Source organism: Meles meles, chromosome 3 (genome assembly GCF_922984935.1).
Source record: "Meles meles chromosome 3, mMelMel3.1 paternal haplotype, whole genome shotgun sequence".
Taxonomy (NCBI): Eukaryota; Metazoa; Chordata; class Mammalia; order Carnivora; family Mustelidae; genus Meles; species Meles meles.
Genome location: NC_060068.1, coordinates 99,985,657 through 100,009,557, shown reverse-complemented (window position 1 = coordinate 100,009,557; position 23,901 = coordinate 99,985,657). Strand labels below are relative to the sequence as shown.

The following is a 23,901-nucleotide window of genomic DNA, read 5'->3' as shown; positions in this document are numbered from 1 at the left end:
AGTTAGATAATCTATAAAATTTTATTCAGGATGCCAAAATTCCTTAAAGAGAGAGTTAATGTTTTATAGAAAATAATAATATTTGTTTGTATGGTAAGGCATCTTTGATAGTACAAATTGATTTTCTCATTTTCCCTTTTTTAAAAATTTTTAAAATTTTTTAACATTTTAATTTTTTATTTGTTTCTCATATTTTTATAAACATATAATGTATTTTTATCCCCAGGAGTACAGGTCTGTGAATCACCAGGTTTACACACTTCACAGCACTCACGATAGCACATACCCTCCCCAATGTCCATAACCCCCCTCCCCCTCTCCCAACCCCACCTCCCCCCAGCAACCCCCAGTTTGTTTTGTGAGATTAAGAGTCACTTATGGTTTGTCTCCCTCCCAATCCCATCTTGTTTCATTTATTCTTCTCCTATCCCTAACCCCCCATGTTGCATCTCCACTTCCTCATATCAGGGAGATCATATGATAGTTGTCTTTCTCTGATTGACTTATTTCACTAAGCATGATACCCTCTAGTTCCATCCACATTGTCGCATCTTATTTTCTCTTTTAATTCAGTTTTCCAAGGTGCTTTAGTGGGGCAGGGGGTTAGAAATAATGGCTTGTTTTTCTCCTCCCCAGATCTTTTATGTACAGTGGGATTGATCTCTTTTTGTTTCTTTTCATCAGTTTGGCAGTAAGGTAAACAGGAAAGATTTGGTTGTGATTCATCCTGGAGCTTTAAGTTCTCTCTGTAAGAGCAGTGTATGGCTCTAATGAGGATAATTAAGGAAGGACTAATCAAATAAGATGAGTGAAAGGAGTGGAAGAGTTTATAGGTACAATACAGAAATTAGAGTTGGAATTGGGAATAGTAAATTGGATTGGAATTATAGGATTTCTAAGGCTATAAAATTTTACTTTGAATTTTAAGAAACTTGTTGGCATCAGAATTATTCAGAATGCTAAATGGAATTTTCTAATTTCCTAGTAGAACATAATTTGAGAATAAAGTTACAGGAAAATTGAACAGATGCTCCCTTTAGATTTTTTTTTTTTTAAATTTTAAATGTATTTATGTGAGAGACAGAACAAGAGCCAGCACAAGCAGAGGGAAGGGCAGAGGGAGAGGCAGATAGAAAATCCTCAAGCAGACTCCCTGCTGAGTATGGTGCCCCACACGTGGGTTGATCTCAAGACCCAGTGATAATGACCTGAGCCAAAATTGAGAGTTGGTTGCTTAACCTGCTGAGGTACCCAGGTGCCCCAGATGCTCCCTTTAAATAGAAGATTAAAAATTTAGATGTGTGGTGGTTTTGTGAGTCTTATGTATGTAATCAGCCTCAACGAAGACCTTACGTTTATCTTTTTAGCATGAGAAGAAACACGTATGAGCTTTCAGTATGGTCTCTTTGTTGTCAGTCAATAGGAGCTCTGTGTTGGCGCAGTTCATTGGCCCAGTTCATATTTAACAATGGTACTTGGGCCTAAACATGAATAGATTTGATTTTCTTCTGTTTAAGTTGAATAGTTCAAATTACCTTTTGCGGGGAGTGGTTTTGGAGAACATTGAGGAAAAAGTTCATGTATTCTGAATTTCTAGGGCTAACTTCTGAGGTTCAGTAGTCCTGCAGATGGCAGTATTTATATTAGTTTAAACCTCATGGCATGGTGTAACTTCTTTAACCAAATGAATTTTTCCATTGCTTTCTTTTAACATTAGGGAAAACAGAAGCATACATATGACTTAACTCAGCATGCTTTATTGATCCAGTGCTTTTGTTTTAGTTCCAGAGGTAATAGAAAGTTTAGCTTTAATATTCTTTACTTAAAATAGTAAATAAGAAATAAAAGGCATTTTTTCAAAAATTGGCCGTATTTTTGTGTGTGTGTGCGTGAACTTAGGTACATTATTTACAAAGCCAGGGGTTTAATTTCCGTTTTTAACTCCAAGAGAAATTTCTTTTCCTATACTTTAGTGGGGAATATGAATATGATTTTAAATTATCATTGTTACCCAGCTAGGTTTTAGTTTTTTCAGCCAAAACAGAAATTAAAACTTAATTCCCCAACCCCTTTTCTTCCTGCCTTCAGCCTTTTCCTTTAAAAAATTTTTTCCAATTCACACTTAATTTTGGATTTCTTCAATTAATCAGTCTTAGTTTTCCAGCTTTTCCTTTCATTCCCTTTTTATCACCATTGTAATGCATCATGATGAGTCTTCATTCTTCTAAGAACTGTACGTAATTTCCATTCTTTGATACAAGTGCTGCTTCTTTAGTTGGCTTAAATAATAGAGGTTTCTGAGCAATCAGCCCATGTAGTCATTAGTGCTACTACAGGGGCTGTATTTTTCTTCATATGTTAGCCTGCTTCCACACTGTTTTAAGCCTGTGACATTCCTTAGAGCAGGTCCTAAACATGGATATTTTGTCATTAGTTGAGTGCTACCCTTCTTTTCATCTCTGCCCTTTTATTTAAAATATTATTTGCATTGGAATATTTGAATCCATCCCATACCTTACTTTCTTCCTTTCTCTCGTACCCCTCTTTGTCCTATTTTATTCTTTTTCTCCTTCTGCATGGTTATGCCCCATGCCTCAGCTTCTGCATGTAGTTCCCACTTAGCAGCAGCACAGAGAAAGTGTCTTGTCAGTGTCATGCTGCATCTGCCTTTCACTGGTATCTAAGCAACAGCAGCATGGGTTTGATGTCCTGTGGGAAAATGTCCCACATGAGAACTTGTTATATATATGTAATGAAGGGGCTTCCCTCATTGAATTTAAACTCTGGAGTCTCCTTCAAATATTATCAGAGCTGGTTTGATAAAAAGGTAATTGATGCTATAATTTAGAATTAGTTATCAGTGGATTTGGCACCACTTCCCACAAAATGTCAAACAAAAAGAAATTCTACTCCATTCCTGGTCTTATTCAATGGGAATAGCATTCTAAATTGTAGTGGTAAATTACTTCCCTGAATCCCAGTGGTAGCCGACATACCATGGCAGCTTTCCAACGTATGCTTGCTTATCCATTTTACAGGTGTAGCAATGATGCAAATAGTCAGCTGCCCGTATGTAAAGACAGTCGCTACCACCAAGACCGGTAATTTTTAAAACCATCTTAGTTTGTTTTGTCTGTAAGTTGGCATGGTAGTGAATGTTGTTGTTTATCCTTTTATTTATTTATTTTTGCCCAAGTGAGTGGATTTTTTTATATTTTTCTTTTTAATGAGCAGTATAAATGCAGTTGTCATATTTGGCCAACACTTAATTTTCCCAATTGCCTGTAGCATTAGCTTCTTTGGTTCACAAAAAACAAATAAGGTCAGATCACTTTATATCTTAATTTTTGTAATAAGTGTAAACAACTTCATTCTCATATTCATTACATTTAATTTTATTTTTGATGTGTTTTTAAGTTAAATATAAAAAAATCATTTCCATGTGTAAAGTGATGTGATTATGCTTGCATGCTAGTGGGTATATGTGTGTGAATATTTGTGTGCATAGTATAACTTCACATTTGAAACTTACTGAAGATAGCTACCCAAAACTTAAATTCTGAAATAAGATATGGGTTTTTTTTTTCCAATTTGGATTCATATGTCCTTAATTATTTCTATAATGTCAGCTTATGTAGCTGTCTTATAAAAAATAATTATCTTGGCTTATCTTTTAAAAAATTAGAAGAAATTGACTTTTTTTTTTTTAAGGAAAAGACTAAACTGACAAAGAGTTAATAGGGACATCTGACTTAATCACTTAGTATATTAAAGTGGATTTGATAATGAACTCAGTCATTTACTTGAAAACTGAGAATTATATTCATACCCTTTTAGGTACCTTAGAACTAAAAAATAATTTTGCTTCAGAAATATGCTCACTAATGTCTGTTGTCTTGATTTCATTAGAATTTGAGAAATTCTTTATAAAAATATATTTCTCTTCACACATACAGAATGTGTCATGATTTTTATAATTGTTAGGACTTCATCATTACTTCAGTCCAGATTTTTGGCTGTTCTTAAGGTACTTCATGGGTTGAATTTCTGAATCTAATTGAATTTAGATCTTAGAACTAAACCAGAGAAATAGTGTTAAGTAATTAAATCACATTTTATATGATTTGTTGTTTTGTTCCAACTGGCTCATTCATTTATTAATATTTAATAGAAATATGTAGCTCATATTTTAAAGTTTCATTTTGCTTTACAATTTGATACTTGGACCTAACTTTGTATTATTCTTCTTTTAGGTGTGTTGCCAGGCATGGCCCCTCCTATCGTACCTATGATACATCCCCAGGTTGCTATTGCAGCTTCCCCTGCTACCTTAGCTGGAGCGACGGCAGTTTCTGAGTGGACTGAGTATAAAACAGCGGATGGAAAGACCTATTACTATAATAATAGAACTTTAGAATCAACCTGGGAAAAACCCCAAGAGCTAAAGGAAAAAGGTATAGTTTTAACGACTTGTTGAGGCATAGTGAAAGCTATGATAGTATAATAGAATGCTTTTTGAAATTCTGAGTTAACTTCTTTTTTAACACACTTGAAGGAATTACTCATCCTGTAGTTGGATTATTTATTTCTACTAAATTGATAAATATGTATATATTTAAAAAGCCAGTTCCACTTACATGTTTGTCCTTGGTTTTTCCCTCTGGAGGAATTAAATTTATACATCTTTACACATACATATATACTGTTAGGAATTGTGTAATTATTCTCCTGTGTAATTACTGAGACTGACATGACAGTACTCTCAGGAAGAGATGTCTGTGTTGCGTGTGTTCTAAAGAAAGAAATGCAGGCCCTTGGAGTCTTAGATGGAGAAAACTCATAGTTTTCTGTGTCACAAGTTCCTGTTTCCAAGTATTTTAGTATCTTGTCCCTTTGAGCAAAACGAATCATTGCTACAAAGAGTAATGAGAGAGACTTGAAAGACTGTGTCCCTCTACAGGCAGTGGTTCTTTTCTAGTGAAAGTGTTCTGATGGTGGAGCAAGTATTTAACTTGACTAGTACGTTACATTGAAATTGATGATAGAACATTTTATTTTTGTGGTTAATAACTTCTAGTTAACGGAATATCTTAATTACTTAGTCTCTGGAAGTTCTTGGAAAATTACACCAAAAACCATTGAGTGCCATTGTCTTAACTTTATAATAGAAAAATTAGAGGAGAAGATTAAAGAGCCAATTAAAGAACCTTCTGAAGAACCTCTGCCAATGGAGACGGAGGAGGAGGACCCTAAAGAAGAGCCAATGAAGGAGATAAAGGAGGTAAAGGGCAGTGGCCTGCTAACCTGGGAGCCAGCAGTAATTGTTGGGTACAATTGACTTGTGATTGAAAACCCATTTGATACAGTTGTAGATAATTGGTACAGTCTGATTTCTGAAATTTTAGAGTTCTTTGAAGTTTGTAATTCAGTTTTTCCTTTGAAAGTTTCATTACTTACTTCTTACAGTAAACCAAGGCCCCTGGAAAGAAAGGGCCTTGGACCAGGGCATTGATCCAATCCTAGCCTTCTGATTTATAGACTGGCACATGGTAAAATTTATATTTGGGGAATGTTTTATTTTATCTGTCTTCTCCTCACATGGGATGATCTCTACACAGCACTAAAAGAGCTCTCCTTTTTGGAAGCTTCCTTTATTCAGTGAGGGACTAATGGTAGGCATGTCTTATTAGTTCGGAAGTTAGCAGGAGAAAGAAATAGTCTTAAATGAAGAAGTCTCATCTAATTTTCTATCCTAAGTTCTGCATTTCTGTTCTAAGCAGATGGTTAGTGAGTCTGTAAGTTAGGATCATCTGCTGTTACTGGGGTCTGCTGTTGTAAAATTCGGCTCTGTCTAGGGAGCAAGGATTTAGAACTTTCTTAGAAATTCCTACTCAGGATCCTCACTATGCTAGTAACAGACCCTATCTTGGTTGCACTTTGAGGTATTCATAGTATAACGTGGATTTGTGTAAGACTCAGGTATGGTTTTGTGATACCTGAAATACCTAATTAAATGGGAGTAACATCATTTCCTGTAGGAGCCCAAAGAGGAGGAGATGACTGAAGAAGAAAAGGCTGCCCAGAAGGCAAAGCCAGTAGCTACTACCCCTATTCCTGGTACTCCATGGTATGTACTTGGCTCAATAAGTAAATGACTTAATTTGTTCTTGTTTGCTTAGTTATTGCCATGGTTTATCATGTAGAAAGAAAAGGTGCTTTTAAAAAATACATAGCAGGTAGACTTTTTTATCTAAAGAGTATTTTGGTTGTTAGTTCTTGTATTTTGGGTGTTCAGACCTAAAACCTAATTGCTGCATTGTCTTTCTCCTTTCATGGTACTGTCCATTAATGTTTATTGTACATAATTATAGACTTGAACTGCTGTGAGGTCCTGAATCTCCTTTTTAGTGTTTAAGATTTTTAAAAATTAATTTTGTACATATGCCACATACATGATTATATTTTTAGAACTGTGTAAAATTGTTTATTTAAGTGTACTTTTTCTTCTTTGGTTTGGTTTTCCTTTTTTCTTTATCCCTGTGTCAGTGCTCTCTCCTCTTCCTGCTCCAGCCTGTTTAATCCATATATAGTTCACACATTGCAGGGAGTTCTCCCTTATGTCTTGTAATCCCCTCCATTGTGTTTTCATTGCTTTTTCTTTTCTGTTTTTATTATTTAAAAAAATAAATACGTTTGTTATGTGGAGACTCACAGCCTGAGTGTTGTTCCATTCCTGTGGTACTGTTTCAGTCTTCTATTCCTGAATTTCCTGCAGAGCCCTGATCAGGTTCACGTGTGACCTTTTTGGCAAGACTAGTTCACAAGTAGATGTTTGGCAGTGTCTGAAGACATTTTTGGTTGTCATAACTTGGAAGGGATTGATAGCTTATAGCATCTAGTTGTTAGAGGGCAGAGATGCTCCTAAACATCCTACCAGGTATAGGAGAGCTCCCTACAGGAATTAGTTATTTGGCCCATAATGTCAGTAGTGCTGAGGTTTTCACAATAATGAGTTGGTTTGAATATTACAAATTCATGGATTTAAATACATTTTCTTTGCTTCTATCGTTATAGTTATTATCCTTACTAAAGTTCAGTTGTTGTATATTGGGCTGGGTGAAGCCTCTTAAAGTTGACCCTGAGGTTTTGTGTTGCAACCCTGTCTTTGATACCTTCCTTGTTTTCTACTCTGACAAAGATGTTCCTGGCTTTCTCATGTGTTTCCTGTCTTGGATATAGATTCGTCCATTTTGCTTTTTGTGGGATGTGGCATTTATAGGATCTAGGGATAGTTTTACTACTGAATAAGTCATTATCTTTAAGCCTCTTTGGTAGGAACAGATTGAGGATGCACACATTTAAAGATACATCATGAGTTCGTATCATTACTTGCAGTTCAGATTTACTATGAGGTTTTTACTGAACCTCATCATCTATTTTAATTCAACATCCCCTTTCCTGCTGAAAATCCTTTTGCTGAATGATGGCAACGTAATTACTCATTTGCTTATCTCACACACAAGTCACAGAATTGTAGTACCAACACTATCACTAACAGTGTGATACTGAAGACATTTTTTTTTTTTTTTTAAAGATTTTATTTATTTATTTGACGGAGAGAGAGATCACAAGGAGGCAGAGAGGCAGGCAGAGAGAGAGGAGGAAGCAGGCTCCCTGTGGAGCAGAGAGCCTGATGCGGGGCTCGATCCCAGGACCCTGAGATCATGACCTGAGCCGAAGGCAGCGGCTTAATCCACTGAGCCACCCAGGCGCCCCCTGAAGACATTTTTTAACCTTTATTATCCTCCTTGCTCCCCATGTTACTTTTATGTTCAGGGTATGTCACTCCAGGCTGACTATAGTTAAATTACTGTGTTTTAAAGGCATTTAGAGTAAGTCTTCTGTATATTTCATTCCACCAACTTGATACATAGCCTCATTTTAAAAAATAGTTAAGCAAAATATTTACCTGGATCCAAAATTGAAGTTATAGAAAGAGTCTATTTAAAGAACATGTTCCTAGGTTGTGGTTCCTGAATTTGAGTATTGTACATGAAAAGCTGATAACCACCTCCAAACCCCACTAGTCTGAAGCTTCATGGACCCTCATCAGTTTTCAGATTTGAGCCTATCCCCAGATGAGTGGAATTTTCTTTTGGCATTTGTTTAATTATTGCTTCTCTTTATCTGTTTGTTTTTTCCTTTTCTGAAACATTTGTTACTTGCATGTCAAGTCTCTTTTTTTTTAATTGCCCTCTAAACCTCTTTTTCTGTATACTTCATAGCTGTAGTTTTTGTGTCCTGCTTTCAGTTATTTTTTCATTGATCTGATATTATTAGAAAAGAATAATGAATCCATAAAAACACAATATGAAAAAATTATTTGGAGGAAAAAATTAATCCCACTTGTCCCAAGCCTCATTAATGAAAGTTTGGTTACATATGCCTTCTGGACCCTTTGTTTTGTGTACTTGTGCGTAGAGTTGTATGTGTGGTGTGCATGCATCTTAGAGTGTCTTAAAAACTGTATTCCTCAGTGGTTTTTACTAAAAATGTCTCAGAAATTTTGCTATTTTTGTACATATAAATCTGTTTGTGATGGATAGCATGGTTTTCTGTAAATGCATAGTTTTTCTATAAATGGATGATGAGATGAGGTTGTCAACCCCCCCTCCCTGGCATTAACAGAAGTTGCTGTTTAGGACATCCTTGTACATATTTCTTTGTGAATATGTGCAAGTATTTCTGTTGGATTGATTCAAGTGAATCAATTGAATCAGGTGATACTGTTACTTAATATTTCAGTAGATACTTCTAGGTTGACCTCAGAAAGGTTTTGACAGGGTGCTGAACTATGCCAGTTAATATTCCAAGCAGTGGCCTCAGAGTACCAGTTTTCTCTCCCTCTTGCCAGTGTGGCATAGTCTATTTAAATCTTTGGTAACCTGTTGAAAAAAAGATTCCTGTTACATGTTTTCAGAATGCTGGTATAATTTAATACATCATGTTCATTGGGGCTGTGGATTGCTTCCTTCACAGTTTTCCTCATCTTTTTTATGGTTTTGTCTTTCTCTTAATGATAGGAGAAACTTTTTTAGATTTTTTTTTTTTTTTTTATTCATTTGAGAGCGAGATAGAGAGCTTGGGGTGGTGGGGAGAGGGTGGGGAGAGGCAGACAGAGGGAGAGGGATGAGTAGATTCCTCTTGAGCGTGGAGCCTGTTGGAGGGCTTGATCCCACAACCCTGATGAGCTGAGGTTAGATGCTTAACCTGCCAAGCCACCCAGGTGCCCCAGAAGACTTTTATGCATGCTTTTAACCCCTTTGATTTTTACACACGTTACACTTTCTCCCTACCTATTCATTTTTGTTTTTATGTCCTGTCATACATAAATTTTGTATTTTTTATGGGATCAAATATATTGATCTTTTATTTATATCTTCTAGGTTTAGGTATTTCTTAGGGGCTGTCCCTCATCCCCCATGCAACTATATGTTCCTAGTGCTTTTACAGTCCATCTGAATACATGTAAGATAACTGCTTGTTTAAATTATTTTCCTAGTTCTGGTCAGTGAAAATGTATTGTCAGTAGAACTTTAATTCTTTTCTAAAATGGGTAAATGCTAACTTTAAGCAAAACATTACTCAGAAGGCACCTGGCTGGCTCATCCGGTGGAGCATACAACTCTAGATCTCGGGATTATAAGTTTCAGCCCCATGTTTGGTGTAGAGATTACTTAGAAAAAAGAAGAAAGAAGACCCAACAAATTTCTTAGTTAAGCGGCTATGCCACTTCATTTGGATAATCAGATTTTTATTAATCTTTCTTCATATCTTCAAATTTCTTTTTTTTTTTTTTTTAAGATTTTATTTATTTATTTGAGAGAGAGACAGTGAGAGCATGAGAGGGGAGAAGGTCAGAGGGAGAAGCAGACTCCGCTTGAAGCTGGGAGCCCAATGTGGGACTCGATCCCGAGACTCCAGGATCACGACCTGAGCCGAAGGCAGTTCCTTAACCAACTGAGCCACCCAGGCGCCCCAAATTTCTTGAAGTAACTGTTTCTTTACAGTTAAGAAGCTAAATGCAAAACATGAAGCTTCATGTTTTCCGTACCAATATTGGGATTTTTTTTCCCCTGGCATATCACAGCATTCGTTTGACTCTTTAAAGAGAGATCAAAATTAGAAGCATTTTTTATTCCTTAGATCAGTAAACTTTAGTTTCTGGTCTAAGAGAGCTTTTAATGTTTTGACAAAAGTTTTTAGAGATTATGGACTGGGATGCCTGCTGGCTTAACCAGTTAAGCATCTGCCTTCGGCTCAGGTCATGATCCCGGGATCTTGGGATTGAGTCTTATATTGAGCAGGGAGCCTGCTTCTCCCTCTGCTTATGCTCTCTCTGACAAATAAAATCTTTAAAAAAAATGGTTATGGACTAATTATATTTTTTCCCATTGCTTACTGAGATTGCATCCTATAGCTTTAGCTTGCAGTTAGTTTTATGGTGTCTTGCAGCGTGCCCAGTGAGAGATGCTTGTATTTGCTGTGCTTTCTTTGCATGTACTCTTTATTGGGTTTTAACTTAGGAAAAGTGATCTTTCAAGTTTTGCTCGCTTTTGCATACACTGAGAGTGGCACAGGGCCACTAATTAATTAGCTCTTTTGTTTCTGTAGGTTTTTGTTTTTGTTTCCAGAGGTTTTTGCTCCAGTATTTTATTATGAAAAAGTTGAAACCTATAGAAACATCGGAAGAATGTTTCTAGAACTGTGAGCGCCATATATTGACTTAGCTTCTGCAAGTAACGTTTTATTCTATTTGCATTATTATTTATTTATCATCTCCCAGTGCATTTTTTTTTGATAGGTTAAAAGTTGCAGATATTAGTACACTTCATCCCTAAACATTTTATCATGAGTACATGCATATTATTAACACAGGGCAGTTTTTTTTTTTAAATTTTATTTATTTATTAGAGCTTGAGAGAGGTTGAGCAGAGGGAATGGGACAAACAGTCTCTGCTTAGCATGGAGCCCGATGTAGGGCTCAATCCATGATGCATGAAATCATGAGACTGAACTGAAATCAGGAGTGAGATGCTCAGTGGACTGAGCCACCTAGGTGCCACAGCACAGGGCAGTTTTTTGGTACAAGAATTCTTTGTCCGTGATTTTTGTGTTCTGAAATGTTCTGACAGTGTCTCACTCCACATTTATTGTTAGTACTGATGAAGTACATTAGCACACTTTGGTGTTTTTAAGCCAGCATGAATTAGTAAAATAGCATCTCAAAAGTTACTGCTATCAATAATTAACAGTGTTTAGAAACTGGCATAGAAAATTAAGGGTTTTTTTTTCCCACGTAAAGTTAAACATCTATCAAGATGGCTTAAGTATCCCAGGATTGTTCCTTTTTTAGATTTTTGTAAGATTTTAGTTTTAGTCTCTACTAGAAATAAAACTCACAACGTCAAGATCAAGAGTCACATGCTCTCCCGACTGAGCCAACTCTGTGCCCCTCAGGATTATTCTGATGGGGGCGCCTGGGTGGCTCAGTGGGTTAAGCTGCTGCCTTCGGCTCAGGTCATGATCTCAGGGTCCTGGGATCGAGTCCCACATCTCTCTGCTTGGCAGGGAGCCTGCTTCCCTCTCTCTCTCTCTGCCTGCCTCTCTGCCTACTTGTGATATCTCTCTCTCTCGCTGTCAAATAAATAAATAAATAAATAAATCTTTAAAAAAAAAAAGGATTATTCTGATGGAACGTGGTATATACATGTTTCCCCCCACACCTGCTTTTATTTATTTATGTTTTTAAAGATTTACTTTTTTGAGAGTGAGAGAGAGTGCATATGCATGGACATGAGCATGAGCAACAGGGGCAGTGGGAGAGGGAGAGTCCCAAGCAGACTCTGTGCTGAGCACAGAGCTGGACATGGGGCTTGATCTCAATATCCTGAGGTCACGACCTGAGCTGAAACCAAGAGTTGGACACTTAACTGGCTGTGCCACGCAGGGCCCTCTCACTTCCTTTTAAAATTAACTGTAAAGAGAGGTGAAAAGTAGAAGTGTTTTGTTTTTCTTAGGATCACTGAGCCTTGGTTTTTTTGTTGGTTTCCATGACAAATGCGTCTAGTCCCATTTCCACAAACGATTTGGATTTAATAGTACATTATACATTTTCTCACTTTTTAAAAAAGATTTTCTTTTCAAGTAATATCTACAACCAGCATGGGGCTCAAACCTAGAAACCCGAGATCAAGAGTTGCATGCTTTTCTGATTGAGTCAGCCAGGAGGCCCCATTTTCTTATTTTTGTGTGTGTGTGTGTGTTACTTAAATAAAATTGAAGTACGGGGAGCTGAAATATTTAAAGTTCATTTCCACAATCAAAATAATTATTTCCAATAACCCTGAAAGTTTTCTTGTGTTCCTTTGTTATCCCTCCCTCTTCTAATCCCATCCCTAAGGAGCCTTCTGCTTTTATTATTTAAGATTACTTTGTATTTTCTAGAATGTTACGTCAAGAATCATATATACATTTTTTGTCTAGCTGTTTCTTAAAAATACAAGTGTGTTGAGATGATTCACATCCCATACAGTTCACTCATTTGAAGTGTACAGCTTCATGATTTTTGTATTCACACAGTTGTGCAGCCATTACCGTATTCAATTTTAGAACATTTCATTCCCATCCCCCCTCCCCACCCCTCCACCCCCGGATGTAATGGATGTCGTTTTACTTTGTTCTTGTCTCTATGGTTTCTGGTAAGAAACCCATGGTCCAATGTTTTCCTGTTTGTGGTGTGACATATTTTAGAAACTGGCATAGAAAATTCAGGGTAGGTTTTTCCCCAAGTAAAGTTAAACATCTACATAAGTGACATTTATGTAAGGCATTTTGCTGTAGTCCCTTAGGTTTCCCGAAAGCCTATTGATTCTTTTTTTCCCTCTATTCTTTAGGCGGGATAATTACTGATGTACTTCGTAGTTCACTGATCATTCCCTGTCTTCTCTATTCCGTTCTTGAGCCAGTCCAAAGAATTACTTTCAGTTTATTTTTCTTTTTCTAATTTTTAAATTTTAATGTATGATATTGTTTCAGGTGTACAGTACAGTGATACAGCACTTCATACATTACCGGTGCTCATGACGTGTCCTTAATCCCGATCCCCCTACCCACCTTCCCTCCGGTAACCATCACTTTGCTCTCTGTAGTTAAAAGAGTCTGTTTCTTGGCTTGTCTCTTTTTCCCCCACTTTGCTTCAGTTGTGTGTTTTTCATCTCTAAAGTTTGTGGTTTTGTTTTTTTACAGTTTCTGTTTCTCTAATGAGAACAGTGTTTTCATTTGTTTCAGGTTTTTTTCCTTCATCTCATGAACTCTAGTTATAATTGCTGCTTTAAAGTCTTTGATTATCTCAAAATAGAGGTTTTGTCTGATCTTTTCAATATCTAGATCAGCTTGGCTTGGCAGCTGTTGATGAACTTAGAATTATCTGCCACAAATACCTGGTTTCTGTTGGGAGTTTTCACTGGCTGTACTGCACTGCTGTGCTACTGTGTGACTGGGGGCACTTAGGGTAGAGGTGTGAGGGAGGAAAAATGGGAAATTTAATACCCTCATAGTTGCTGCTGTAAATATTGACTCTCTTCCATACTTATATTTATTTTTTAAAAACTGTACACAGTCCTTAACATTGTTGTTTTTTTCTATCTTGTTTGAATTTCTTGTAATGAACAGGAACAGTGAGCTCTAGTGGGCTCTGGTGTCATAGTGCAATCAGTATTTCTTATTTTTATACCAGATATAATAAGATATTAAAGACTTCATGGCAGGTTGCATTTGAGTATGTAAAATTCTGATTTGGTGAGAAATACTAAGAAGTATTACATAATAGGTATGGTGCTGTGGTCTATTCTTTAGTTTAGAACTGTTTAATAGCATTCTTATCTGTTGCCATTGAATCCATCCTTTGTAATAGGTTAAAATGTAACACTCAGATTGAGCCAACTACACCAAGTTCTTGAGCATTCTAACCACTGATTATGAATTTGCTTTTCTTGGTTTTCTCAGTTAAAATGTTGAACTGCTGTTCTAACCTTAGCCACTCAGCTCTCTCCTCTAGAAATTGTATTCGGCTCTGTAACTATTAAGTACGAAGGTGTCCTCACCACCCCTCCACCTCTCCTTTAGGCAGGATGACAGTAAAAACGACTTACTTATTAAATATGTTCCATAACAGAAGAAACTGATATTTGAATTAATTTGTAGGTGTGTTGTTTGGACTGGTGATGAGCGGGTCTTCTTTTATAATCCTACCACCCGTCTTTCTATGTGGGACCGACCTGATGATCTGATTGGAAGAGCAGATGTTGATAAAATTATTCAGGAGCCTCCTCATAAAAAAGGAATGGAAGAAGTGAAGAAACTAAGTAAGTTTTAAATTAGGAATTTATCCTCTAATTTTGTCATTCTTTTAATACTTTTACAGAAAATACGAGGCCATTTAGGAAAACTTGCTGTTTCCAAGGAATATAAGAAATTTGAGAAATGGGAAATAGACCACTATCCTAGTTTGAGTTTGGTAGTAGAGATATTAAAAATTAGAGAGTTTGGACAGTTAGTTTTTTGTAAAATATTTATATGTATTTTTTTAACTCATTGTCCTTAATCAAGATTTTTAGTCCCAAGTTATGTTGGTTCTGCTTCAGGTTTTCTCTGTGCGTACTAATAATACTAAAACACTCTTCAGTGAGCCTCTTAACACTTTTTATAACTAGGAACAAATTTTTTGAAATAATCAGAACTCTACAGAGTATTTTAAAAGATTGTTTACTATTTTTGTGAAATATAAAATTTTGTAAAATTATAAAAGCTTACTCTTAAAGTTTTATTTATGTTAGAGACAGTGTGTGCAGTGTGTGGGGGATGATGGTGGGAGGGGCAAAGAGAGAGAGAGGAATCCTAAGCATACTCCCCAATGAGCGCAGAGCCCAACACAGGGCTCTATTGTGTGACTTGAACTGAAATCAAGAATTGGATGCTTAACTGACTATGCCACCTAGTTGCCCCCAAAGCTTACTCTTTTCAAGTAAATGAAATTTAGGGAATAAAAGCCTTATTCCTGACAATATAGTGACAAACCTTATTAAGAGATTATCTTTTAAGGTAACTTGCGTTAAGATACCATTTCAATAGATATAATGAACATAGATATTTTTACATAATTTTTATTGCATATTTTATATTGGTAATTTGCCCTCATATTGACATGATTATGTTTTTATAGAATCCCTTATGTGCTGTAGAAGCATGAATGAATCACCTGATTCTTCCAATGAAATCAGTCCAAATATATGTCATTTATAATAATTGAGAAACCTTTATAGGTTATATATGTATGGTGCTACATTTTTTGCTTACAAGTCATTTCCAAATCATTGGAACTTTGTCTGCTTAGTGGTAAAGTACCACTTTTTCCCTTTAGCAGTGTCTGTTTTATAGCTGTAATACTCAGGATACTTTATAATCTTAGTGTTGAATTATGCCAAGGAGATACGAGATTTGCTTTTGTTTTTATGACTCTTTTCAAATATTCAGTACAATTATTTGATAAATGCATGCATGTCTCATGAATAAACATTTCAAAGTGATTTAGAAATTTATTTATTTATTTATTTTTAAAGATTTTATTTATTTATTCGATAGAGATCACAAGTAGGCAGAGAGGCAGGCAGAGAGAGAGAGAGAAGGAAGCAGGCTTTCTGCTGTGCAGAGAGCCCGGCATGGGGCTCGATCCCAGGACCCTGAGATCATGACCTGAGCTGAAGGCAGAGGCTTTAACCCACTGAGCCACCCAAGCGCCCCTCAAAGTGATTTAGAAGTTTAAAGGGAAGATTAATTTAGGAAGTATTAGGAAGTATAAACAGGAATTGTTTAATGTTTTATAAAGGAGAGAGGATTATGGGATGGGTATTTTATGTTTTATTTATTTGACAGAGATCACAAGTAGGCAGAGAGGCAGAGAGCACGTGGGGGAAGCAGGCTCCCCACTGAGCAGAGAGCCCAACACGGGGCTTGATCCCTGACCCTGAGATCATGACCTGAGCTAAAGGCAGAGGCTTAACCCACTGAGCCACCCAGGTGCCCCTAAACAGTAACTTTTTAAAAGAAAATATTGTGTAATATGTGCATGTAACTATTCATAATAATATTTGGTATGTTTTTGCCAGGACATCCAACTCCCACAATGCTGTCCATCCAAAAATGGCAATTTTCTATGAGTGCAAGTGAGTAAACTATAGATTCTAACTACTGTGTTTTTTGTTTTGTTTTGTTTTGAAGATTTTATTTTTTTATTTGGGGGAGAGAGAGACAGGGACAAAGATAGCATGAGTGGGGAGGAGAGGGAGAAGGAGGCTCCCTGCTGACCAGCGAGCCCATTGTGGGGGTCCATCCCAGGACTCTAGGATGGTGACCTGAGCTGAAGGCAGACACTTAACTGACTGAGCCACCCAGGCGCTCCTGTAGCTACATTTTAATACTACTAAAGCAAGTGTACTGGTAGTGGCTAAAAGATGGATTCAGACTTAAATGTTTTAATTCTTACTTGGTAAATTTTATTCTGACAAGGTTTAATTAAATTTGATCTTATAGTTAAAGAAGAACAAGAATTAATGGAAGAACTTAATGAAGATGAACCTATTAAAGCCAAAAAACGGAAGTAAGTAATAATTATAGTTCATGTAATTCAGGTAGATAATACCTATTTTAAAAGTTGATTAGCTCCCAGTCAGTTTGTGGTTGGGACAGGTAATGTGTATGTTAGGAGACAGAAGTCATGATTGCTCTCTAAAGCCTGGTATTAGAAAACTTTGCTTTAGAATGAAGACATGGTGTCCCTTCTATTGCTAGATGTGCAGAATACATGATTACTAAAATTATGTATTATAAAGCCAAGTAACATTTTGGGAATTAGATGATAAATTATTTTCAGACATTCATTAAGCCTGAATTTTATTAAAAAATGAATTTCCTCCTTTATGTAGACCCCAACGGACACCATTCCAGAAATTTCATAAATACACGCAGACTTCTCTTTTTATGTACTTGTCACTTACCTAGTTCTTGAGTCTGTGTCATTACTACCTGGTGGAGGGAACCTGTGAGCTTAGAAAATGCTTTGGGAGAAAGAGATTGCCATAAGCAGGAGCGTTAGGTTGGCCAATGCTTTATAGTTGGGTAAAATATGAATGTTTCTAATTGTGGGGGATGGAAGGCTGGGGTAGAGGGTATCTGTGTCTGGGTGGGGGAGGAATGGGACCATTATTTAGCAGCAAAAAGGAAAGTTTGAAAACATTATTAGGAACTGGATGAACCGTAGTCCTTATCTAAAAAGGACAGATTGAATGTAGCCACGTTATGGCAAAGAAATCACTAAGACAACCCCCTGGAAGGGTGGTTCTTTTTTAAAAAATTGTTAGGAGCTTCGTTAAAGAAGTTAAGATATTAAAGAGAGTCACTCATAATCAACCAAAGTAACATAGCTGTTTTCATTTTTTGTAGTTGACTTTTTTAGTTCTTGACCAAATATGTAGATATTTTTATTAGTTTTAATCAACCGATTTTGTGTTTTTTTAAAAAAATGTAGAATAAGACATTTGTTTTCTTAATTATAAATGACTGTATTCATTCTGTTTATATAACCATAATTTTGGATGTTCCTACAATGTTAAACTTTTAGTTGTTTTTAATTGTTTGTTCTTATAGACAACTCTGTAAGGTTTTTAACTGCTTTTATCAGGAGAATGTCAAAGAAGTCCTTTATGTGGATTGCCCGAGCTTCTCTATTTAGGTACAAAGTTAAAAGCCTATTTTTCCTGGCTTAGTTTTTCTTTATTTCTTTTATTGAGATAGATAGTGATAGTTTGTATTGTGACATTTCCATTTAGTGTAATTCTATAAAGGTTATTTGTTTTCATTAGTTACATTTCTTGGATGTCTTTTAACTCTTTATTTAAATAGTTCTTAAATAAATTATTATAAGAGGGTATATTGTTTGGCAAATTACTTTTACCTGTTTGTTTTGTGCATATCTTAGGTCACAGACTATCTCGCTAAGTTCCTGCAGGTCATGGACTATGTCTTCTATTTCTTTTGATTTATTCCCTAAGTTGCTAATTACCTCTCACTTAACATGTATTTGTGGGTTAGCCTTAGTTCCATTTAACTCTGCGGGGCTACCTTCACTTCCCTGTATAGCATGCTTTTGAAATTGATGATGTTTTGTTTTCCTGATTCCCGTAAGTTTGTTTAGGCAATATGAACCAATTTTATTTTTATACCTAGCAGATCATATTTAAGAAGGAAGATCTGCTAAAATATACCTGAATATTACTAACTTACTTACTGTTATGGATTATTCACATGAACTGGCCTTCTTCGTAGTGTAGATGTTTGAGAGGTGACTCGATTTCATGTTTACAGTCTCACTTGAGTGAGAGCAACAGCAACAGGGTTGTCCTTAGCCCTGAGGTGCACTTTTGGAGGAGAAAGAAGTAGTTTAGTCATTGGTGAACAGTTCTAATTCCATCTAACTACTCCTGGGCCTATGTTGCTCTCTGGGACCTGTCCTTCAACTTAAATCTCAACTTACCACCCAGAAAGTGAGTAAAAAAGATGTCAGGTAGGTAAGGTATATATATATATCTCCAATATCCACTTGGCCAAGTTTACAGATATTTTCATAATAAATATTTGAGATTACTAAGACTTAAACCAATTTTTATTAGACTAAGATATTTTATACATCTATAATATAAAACATTTTGGAAAATATTATTTTTCCTGTATCATTTCAAGAACTAAAAATTATATTTTGTGTTGTTTGTTTCTAACCACATAACATTTTAGTTCAATGTTAGTTTTTTGTTTTTGTTTTTGAAAGTAAGGTAGTTCATTCTGTATATCAGGGAGTGAGACAGCACAACAATATAGCCATTGTAACATCATTAGAAGCTCATTGTAACTTTATTATTATCATTACAATGAAAGTTGCTTATCCCTTAAGAGTTCATTTGAAACCCTCAATATAATTTTTTTGCCAAAAATATGCTGCTCAGTAGTGAGTCTTGAATATTCCATTGTTGTAAAGATTTTAGTAAGATTCCTTATTAATATTTTGTCAGTTGATGCCTTATATTTTATTTTTTATAGGAGAGACGATAATAAAGACATTGATTCAGAGAAAGAAGCTGCGATGGAAGCTGAAATTAAAGCTGCCCGAGAAAGGGCCATTGTCCCTCTGGAGGCCCGAATGAAGCAGTTCAAGGACATGCTGCTAGAGAGAGGGGTCAGAAAACAATCTTTGGGGGAGATATTTCTGTTTTGTATAAGTAATATAAATATGTCTTGCTAAAAGGTCAAATCTAAGGTTAGTGCTCATGTTGTGGGGGGGGGATAAGGGAAGTCTGTCAAATGACTGTACTCTCTCAAACAGCCTTTTTCTTGGCTCATCCTATCATGTTTAACTAAATGCCATTTTATTGTCCTTTTAAATACAAATAACATTTAACATTTATTGGGTCGTTACATTTTGGTGAGTAATGTGAGTATTAACAGAGTATTAACATTACAGAATGGCGGACTACGTGGGATAGGTAAGGTATATATGATTCTTTAATACTTCCAGAATGGTTTTTGGTTAAAGGAGAACTGCTATTTTATGATATTATTAATAAAGTTAATTGAGAGGGGGTTTCAGCCTTTTGGTTATATTCACATATCCATTTTAATAAGTATAATTGTTCAATTTAAAATCACAACATTGTTCACAAGATTGGAGCAAGCATAGGAAATCAAAATGCATATCTTCAAGGCTTTTTCTGATGTACTGATTTTTAAAATGTCACACAGTAGTGGTTATTTTAATGACTAATTAAGTGTGTGTTACTTCTGTATAGTATAGAAATGTTCAGAGCCAATTAGTGTGGACATTTGCTGTTGCTAGCCTCCCACTGCTTGTCATTTATTAGTGATGGAAACTTCAGTATGGTTTTTATTATGTCTCCTTTTTAAGCAGATGTCCTGTAGATTTCAAGGAAAATTATATGACCTTTATGTTTTTAGAGCCAACTTAATTATGAGGCAATACATTTTTATTTTAAAGGTGTCTGCTTTTTCAACATGGGAGAAGGAGTTGCACAAGATAGTTTTTGATCCTCGGTACTTACTTCTCAATCCTAAAGAGAGAAAACAGGTAAAAGGAAAATAACATTATTTAAGAAGTGTATATCCCTTAGTAGCATTATTTTAAAATGTAAGGAATAAAATACCATCCTTTTTTCCCCCTGTAACAATGTGCTTTTTTTTTTTTTAAGATTTTATTTATTTATTTGACAGAGATCACAAGTAGGCAGAGAGGCAGGCAGAGGTCGGGGGGTGAAGAAGGCTCCCGGCCGAGCAGAGAGCCCGATGTGGGGCTTGATTCCAGGACCCTGAGATCATGACCTGAGCTGAAGGCAGAGGCGTTTACCCACTGAGCCACCCAGGCACCCCCAGAGTGCTTTAAAAACATAGTCTTATATCTTAGAACACGGTTATCATTTATACGGACATTTCTGCCTCAGAAATAGACTTGGTTAGTTTTGCCTTTATTGTGGATGTCACTGATGCTTTATGCACATTTTCTCTTTATGACTCATATACATTGAGGTTATATCTAAAATTTTCAAAATGCATTTCATTGTGCTCATTAGTTTACTTTTTCCTGGGCAAATGATGTAGATTTAGAGTAGAAAAGAAAAGTGCCAAAGAATTGAAAGGAAAAAGAAACACCTACAGTCATTCCCAACAGATGGGACCAGGATTGTGTACTGGTGTTACAACTTTCCTGTTAGTGCCAATATCTATGTGTGAGTGTGTGTGTGTCTGTATTGTAGATAGGCAACACTCAAAAGACATGTTTATGTTTCATTTGCACATCCTACATTTAAGTGGCATCTGTTAGATGTCTTTTTGTTATACACTAAAAGAATTGATGGACACTTGAGAGTCTCTGCTGAACTAGAGTTAACATGGATTAGAGTTGCCTGTTTATTGGGTTTCCGTTGATTCCCATGATGACTCAATGATACATATCTCACAATGATTGCTTCTTCCTCTAAAGCATTGCACACTTGCAACTTACATAGTTTCTGAATTACCTGGACCACCCTGACACTGATATCTTTAGAATGGTGAGTATGTTGAACCACTTGCTATAGGGCTATTGAACTACAGGATTTCATTTGGTAGTCTGTCCTTTATACTGACAATTTAGCAGTTGGAATAATTCTCTACACTGTTTCTGCTATCATGCATGTAGATCTCATCACAAACTTATGAAGAGAGGACATTTACAGTGTGCCAGACATGTATTTTAGTATGTGTAATAGAAAAGCATGACTTTCAGATATATTTGCATCTGCATTTCAGGCATAGTAGGATTTTTTGTTTTTGTTTTTTTTTATTTTTTTAAGATTTTATTTATTTATTTATTTGACATCGAGAGAGAGAGATCACAAGTAGGCAGAGAGGCAGGCAGAGAGAGAGAGGGGGAAGTAGGCTCCCTGCCGAGCAGAGAGCCTGATGTGGGACTTGATCCCAGAACCCCTGAGATCATGACCTGAGCCGAAGGCAGCGGCTTAACCCACTGAGCCACCCAGGCACCCCTGTTTTTGTTTTTTTTAAAGATTTTATTTATTTGACAGACAGAGATTACAAGTAGGCAGAGAGGCAGGCAGAGAGACGAAGGGAAGCAGGCTTCCTGCCGAGCAGACAGCCCGATGCGGGGCTCGATCCCAGGACCCTGGGATCATGACCTGAGCTGAAGGCAGAGGCTTTAACCCACTGAGCCACCCAGGCGTCCCTGTTTTTGTTTGTTTTAAACTGTGTGTGATGCTCTCATTCTCACGTGGGTTAATGGCCCTATCAAAAAGTACAAATCAGCCTTGATTCTTTACTTCTTACCCTTGCACATTTTAAGTCTGTCAGTAAAATCTACCTCTAAAAGCTTGTAAATACAACTTCTTATTCACCATTTCCCCCGCTGCCACTGTATTTCAAGGCATTGTGACCATTTCTCAGCATCTGTGTAGCCTCTGACTGCTCTCTTTGCTTCCTTCCATTCTTGCTTTTTTTGTAGACAGGTTCTTTTTCCACCCAGCAGCCACACTAATTTTAAAGTTTAACTGACAGATTAAGGCATTGTTACTATTCCTTTGCTTAAAAAATGTCCAGTGCTTTACATTTCATTTAGGATAAAATTGAAATTCTTTATCATGGCTTATAAGATTCTGCTTACACTCTTTAACTACATACTTCTTGAAGCTCTTTTCTTAGATCCATTCATTTTGGCCACACTTCCTTTGTTACTCCTTGAACAAGTTAGGCACATTCTGGTACTTCCTCTTTTCTCTGCCTGGAATATTTCCCTCAGATATCTGTATATGCTCTATCATTTTATTCAGGTGCTTGTGCAAGTGCCTTTGGATCAGTGTGTCTCTTTGCCTTCTTTCCTTTATAGTACTCCTAGCTCTGATTATCTAAAATTAGCTTATATTCTGTCTCCTACTGTAGAATATAAATTCTGAGTGCTGGAATTTTGTTTTGTTCATTGCTATATGTGTAATGCCTGGAACAGTGCTTAACCTGCATATCTCTGGAGGTTTACTTAAAAATTTTTTTGACTTTTTCTTCATTATGAGTGTTAAAGTTTCTTAATGAGTTAAATTACAAGTATATATTGAGAGCTAAAGTTCTGTCCCAATTTAGGAGGCATTTTGTAAGGTGATGGTGTTACCTCCTGTTAAGAATAATAGTTAAAAAGAGGAAAACTGTCAAGCATTATTTTATTTAAATAAAAACTGTACTTAATTTGAGTAGAATTCTTAATAACTGGAGTGTAAGAAATGAAAGGGTAAGCTGACGTTTGGCAGTAATCCATGTACTTTTTCAGTACTTAGTTTTATTTTTTTCATAAGAGTATAAAATCGAGAAATTAATTGTTAGTTACATATTTGCACTTTGTAACTTCATTTCTGAAATTTGTGTTTTGATTTTTTTTTTTTAAGATTTTATTTATTTATTTGACAGAGATCACAAGCAGGCAGAGAGGCAGGCAGAGAGAGAGGAGGAAGCAGGCTCCCCACCAAGCAGAGAGCCCGATGCGGGGCTCGATCCCAGGACCCTGAGATCATGACCTGAGCCGAAGGCAGAGGCTTTAACCCACTGAGCCACCCAGGCGCCCCTGTGTTTTGATTTTTTAAAAATTAAGAATTTCGTTGATCGTCTCATAATCCAGAAGTACATCTCTTTCACTTCTGTCCTTTTCTAGTTATCTGTAGTTTTATGTATATCTTATCCCATTATAAAATAAGTACTTTATATAATTGTAACCATACATTTTAACTTGAGATTTTCCTTATATAATCTTTTTTTTTTATAAAAGATCACTTGAGTCAGATATTTTGTTATATTTGTTTTTTGTTCTGACAAGTTTTAAAGTGAATAACATTTTTCAACAAAATCAGACCATGTCCATGCAGGATTTTAGTCTCTAATGTAGAGACTAGTTATGCTAACACTTTAAAATTGTCTATTACCTTATTTCAAAAACAAACATTTTAATGTAGTATGTGGTATTGAGAGCTTTTTGAGATTGATAATGTTATAATATGGTAAGACATTATTACCAGGATAGTTACTGACTGTCAACTGGCTGTCTTGGCCACTGTTTACTGAGTCAGTATCAAATTATAAATTGAATTAAATTGAAGTGAGAATTGGGGCGCCTGGGTGGCTCAGTGGTTGAATCCTCTGCCTTCGGCTCAGGTCATGATCCCTGGGTCCTGGGATTGAGCCCCACAT

At 36.2% G+C, this 23,901-nt stretch overlaps 1 protein-coding gene across 4 annotated transcripts in view; it reads left to right on the top strand.

Annotated features, from left to right (window-relative positions):
* Positions 1 to 23,901, top strand: part of TCERG1 (transcription elongation regulator 1) — a 64,827-nt gene that overhangs the window by 17,468 nt on the left and 23,458 nt on the right. For 3 of the 4 annotated variants that reach the window (XR_006817695.1, XM_045999425.1, XM_045999423.1), the window contains exons 6-14: positions 3,039 to 3,101; positions 4,254 to 4,454; positions 5,169 to 5,281; positions 6,039 to 6,127; positions 14,266 to 14,426; positions 16,227 to 16,283; positions 16,651 to 16,717; positions 19,210 to 19,345; positions 20,162 to 20,251. Coding sequence is in view for 3 of the 4 variants with exons in the window: in XM_045999425.1 (XP_045855381.1) it covers positions 3,039 to 3,101; positions 4,254 to 4,454; positions 5,169 to 5,281; positions 6,039 to 6,127; positions 14,266 to 14,426; positions 16,227 to 16,283; positions 16,651 to 16,717; positions 19,210 to 19,345; positions 20,162 to 20,251 (977 nt within the window). In the remaining variant the exon portion in view is untranslated. The remainder of the gene's footprint in view (positions 1 to 3,038; positions 3,102 to 4,253; positions 4,455 to 5,168; positions 5,282 to 6,038; positions 6,128 to 14,265; positions 14,427 to 16,226; positions 16,284 to 16,650; positions 16,718 to 19,209; positions 19,346 to 20,161; positions 20,252 to 23,901) is intronic. The other variant, XM_045999424.1, reaches the window with a different exon arrangement.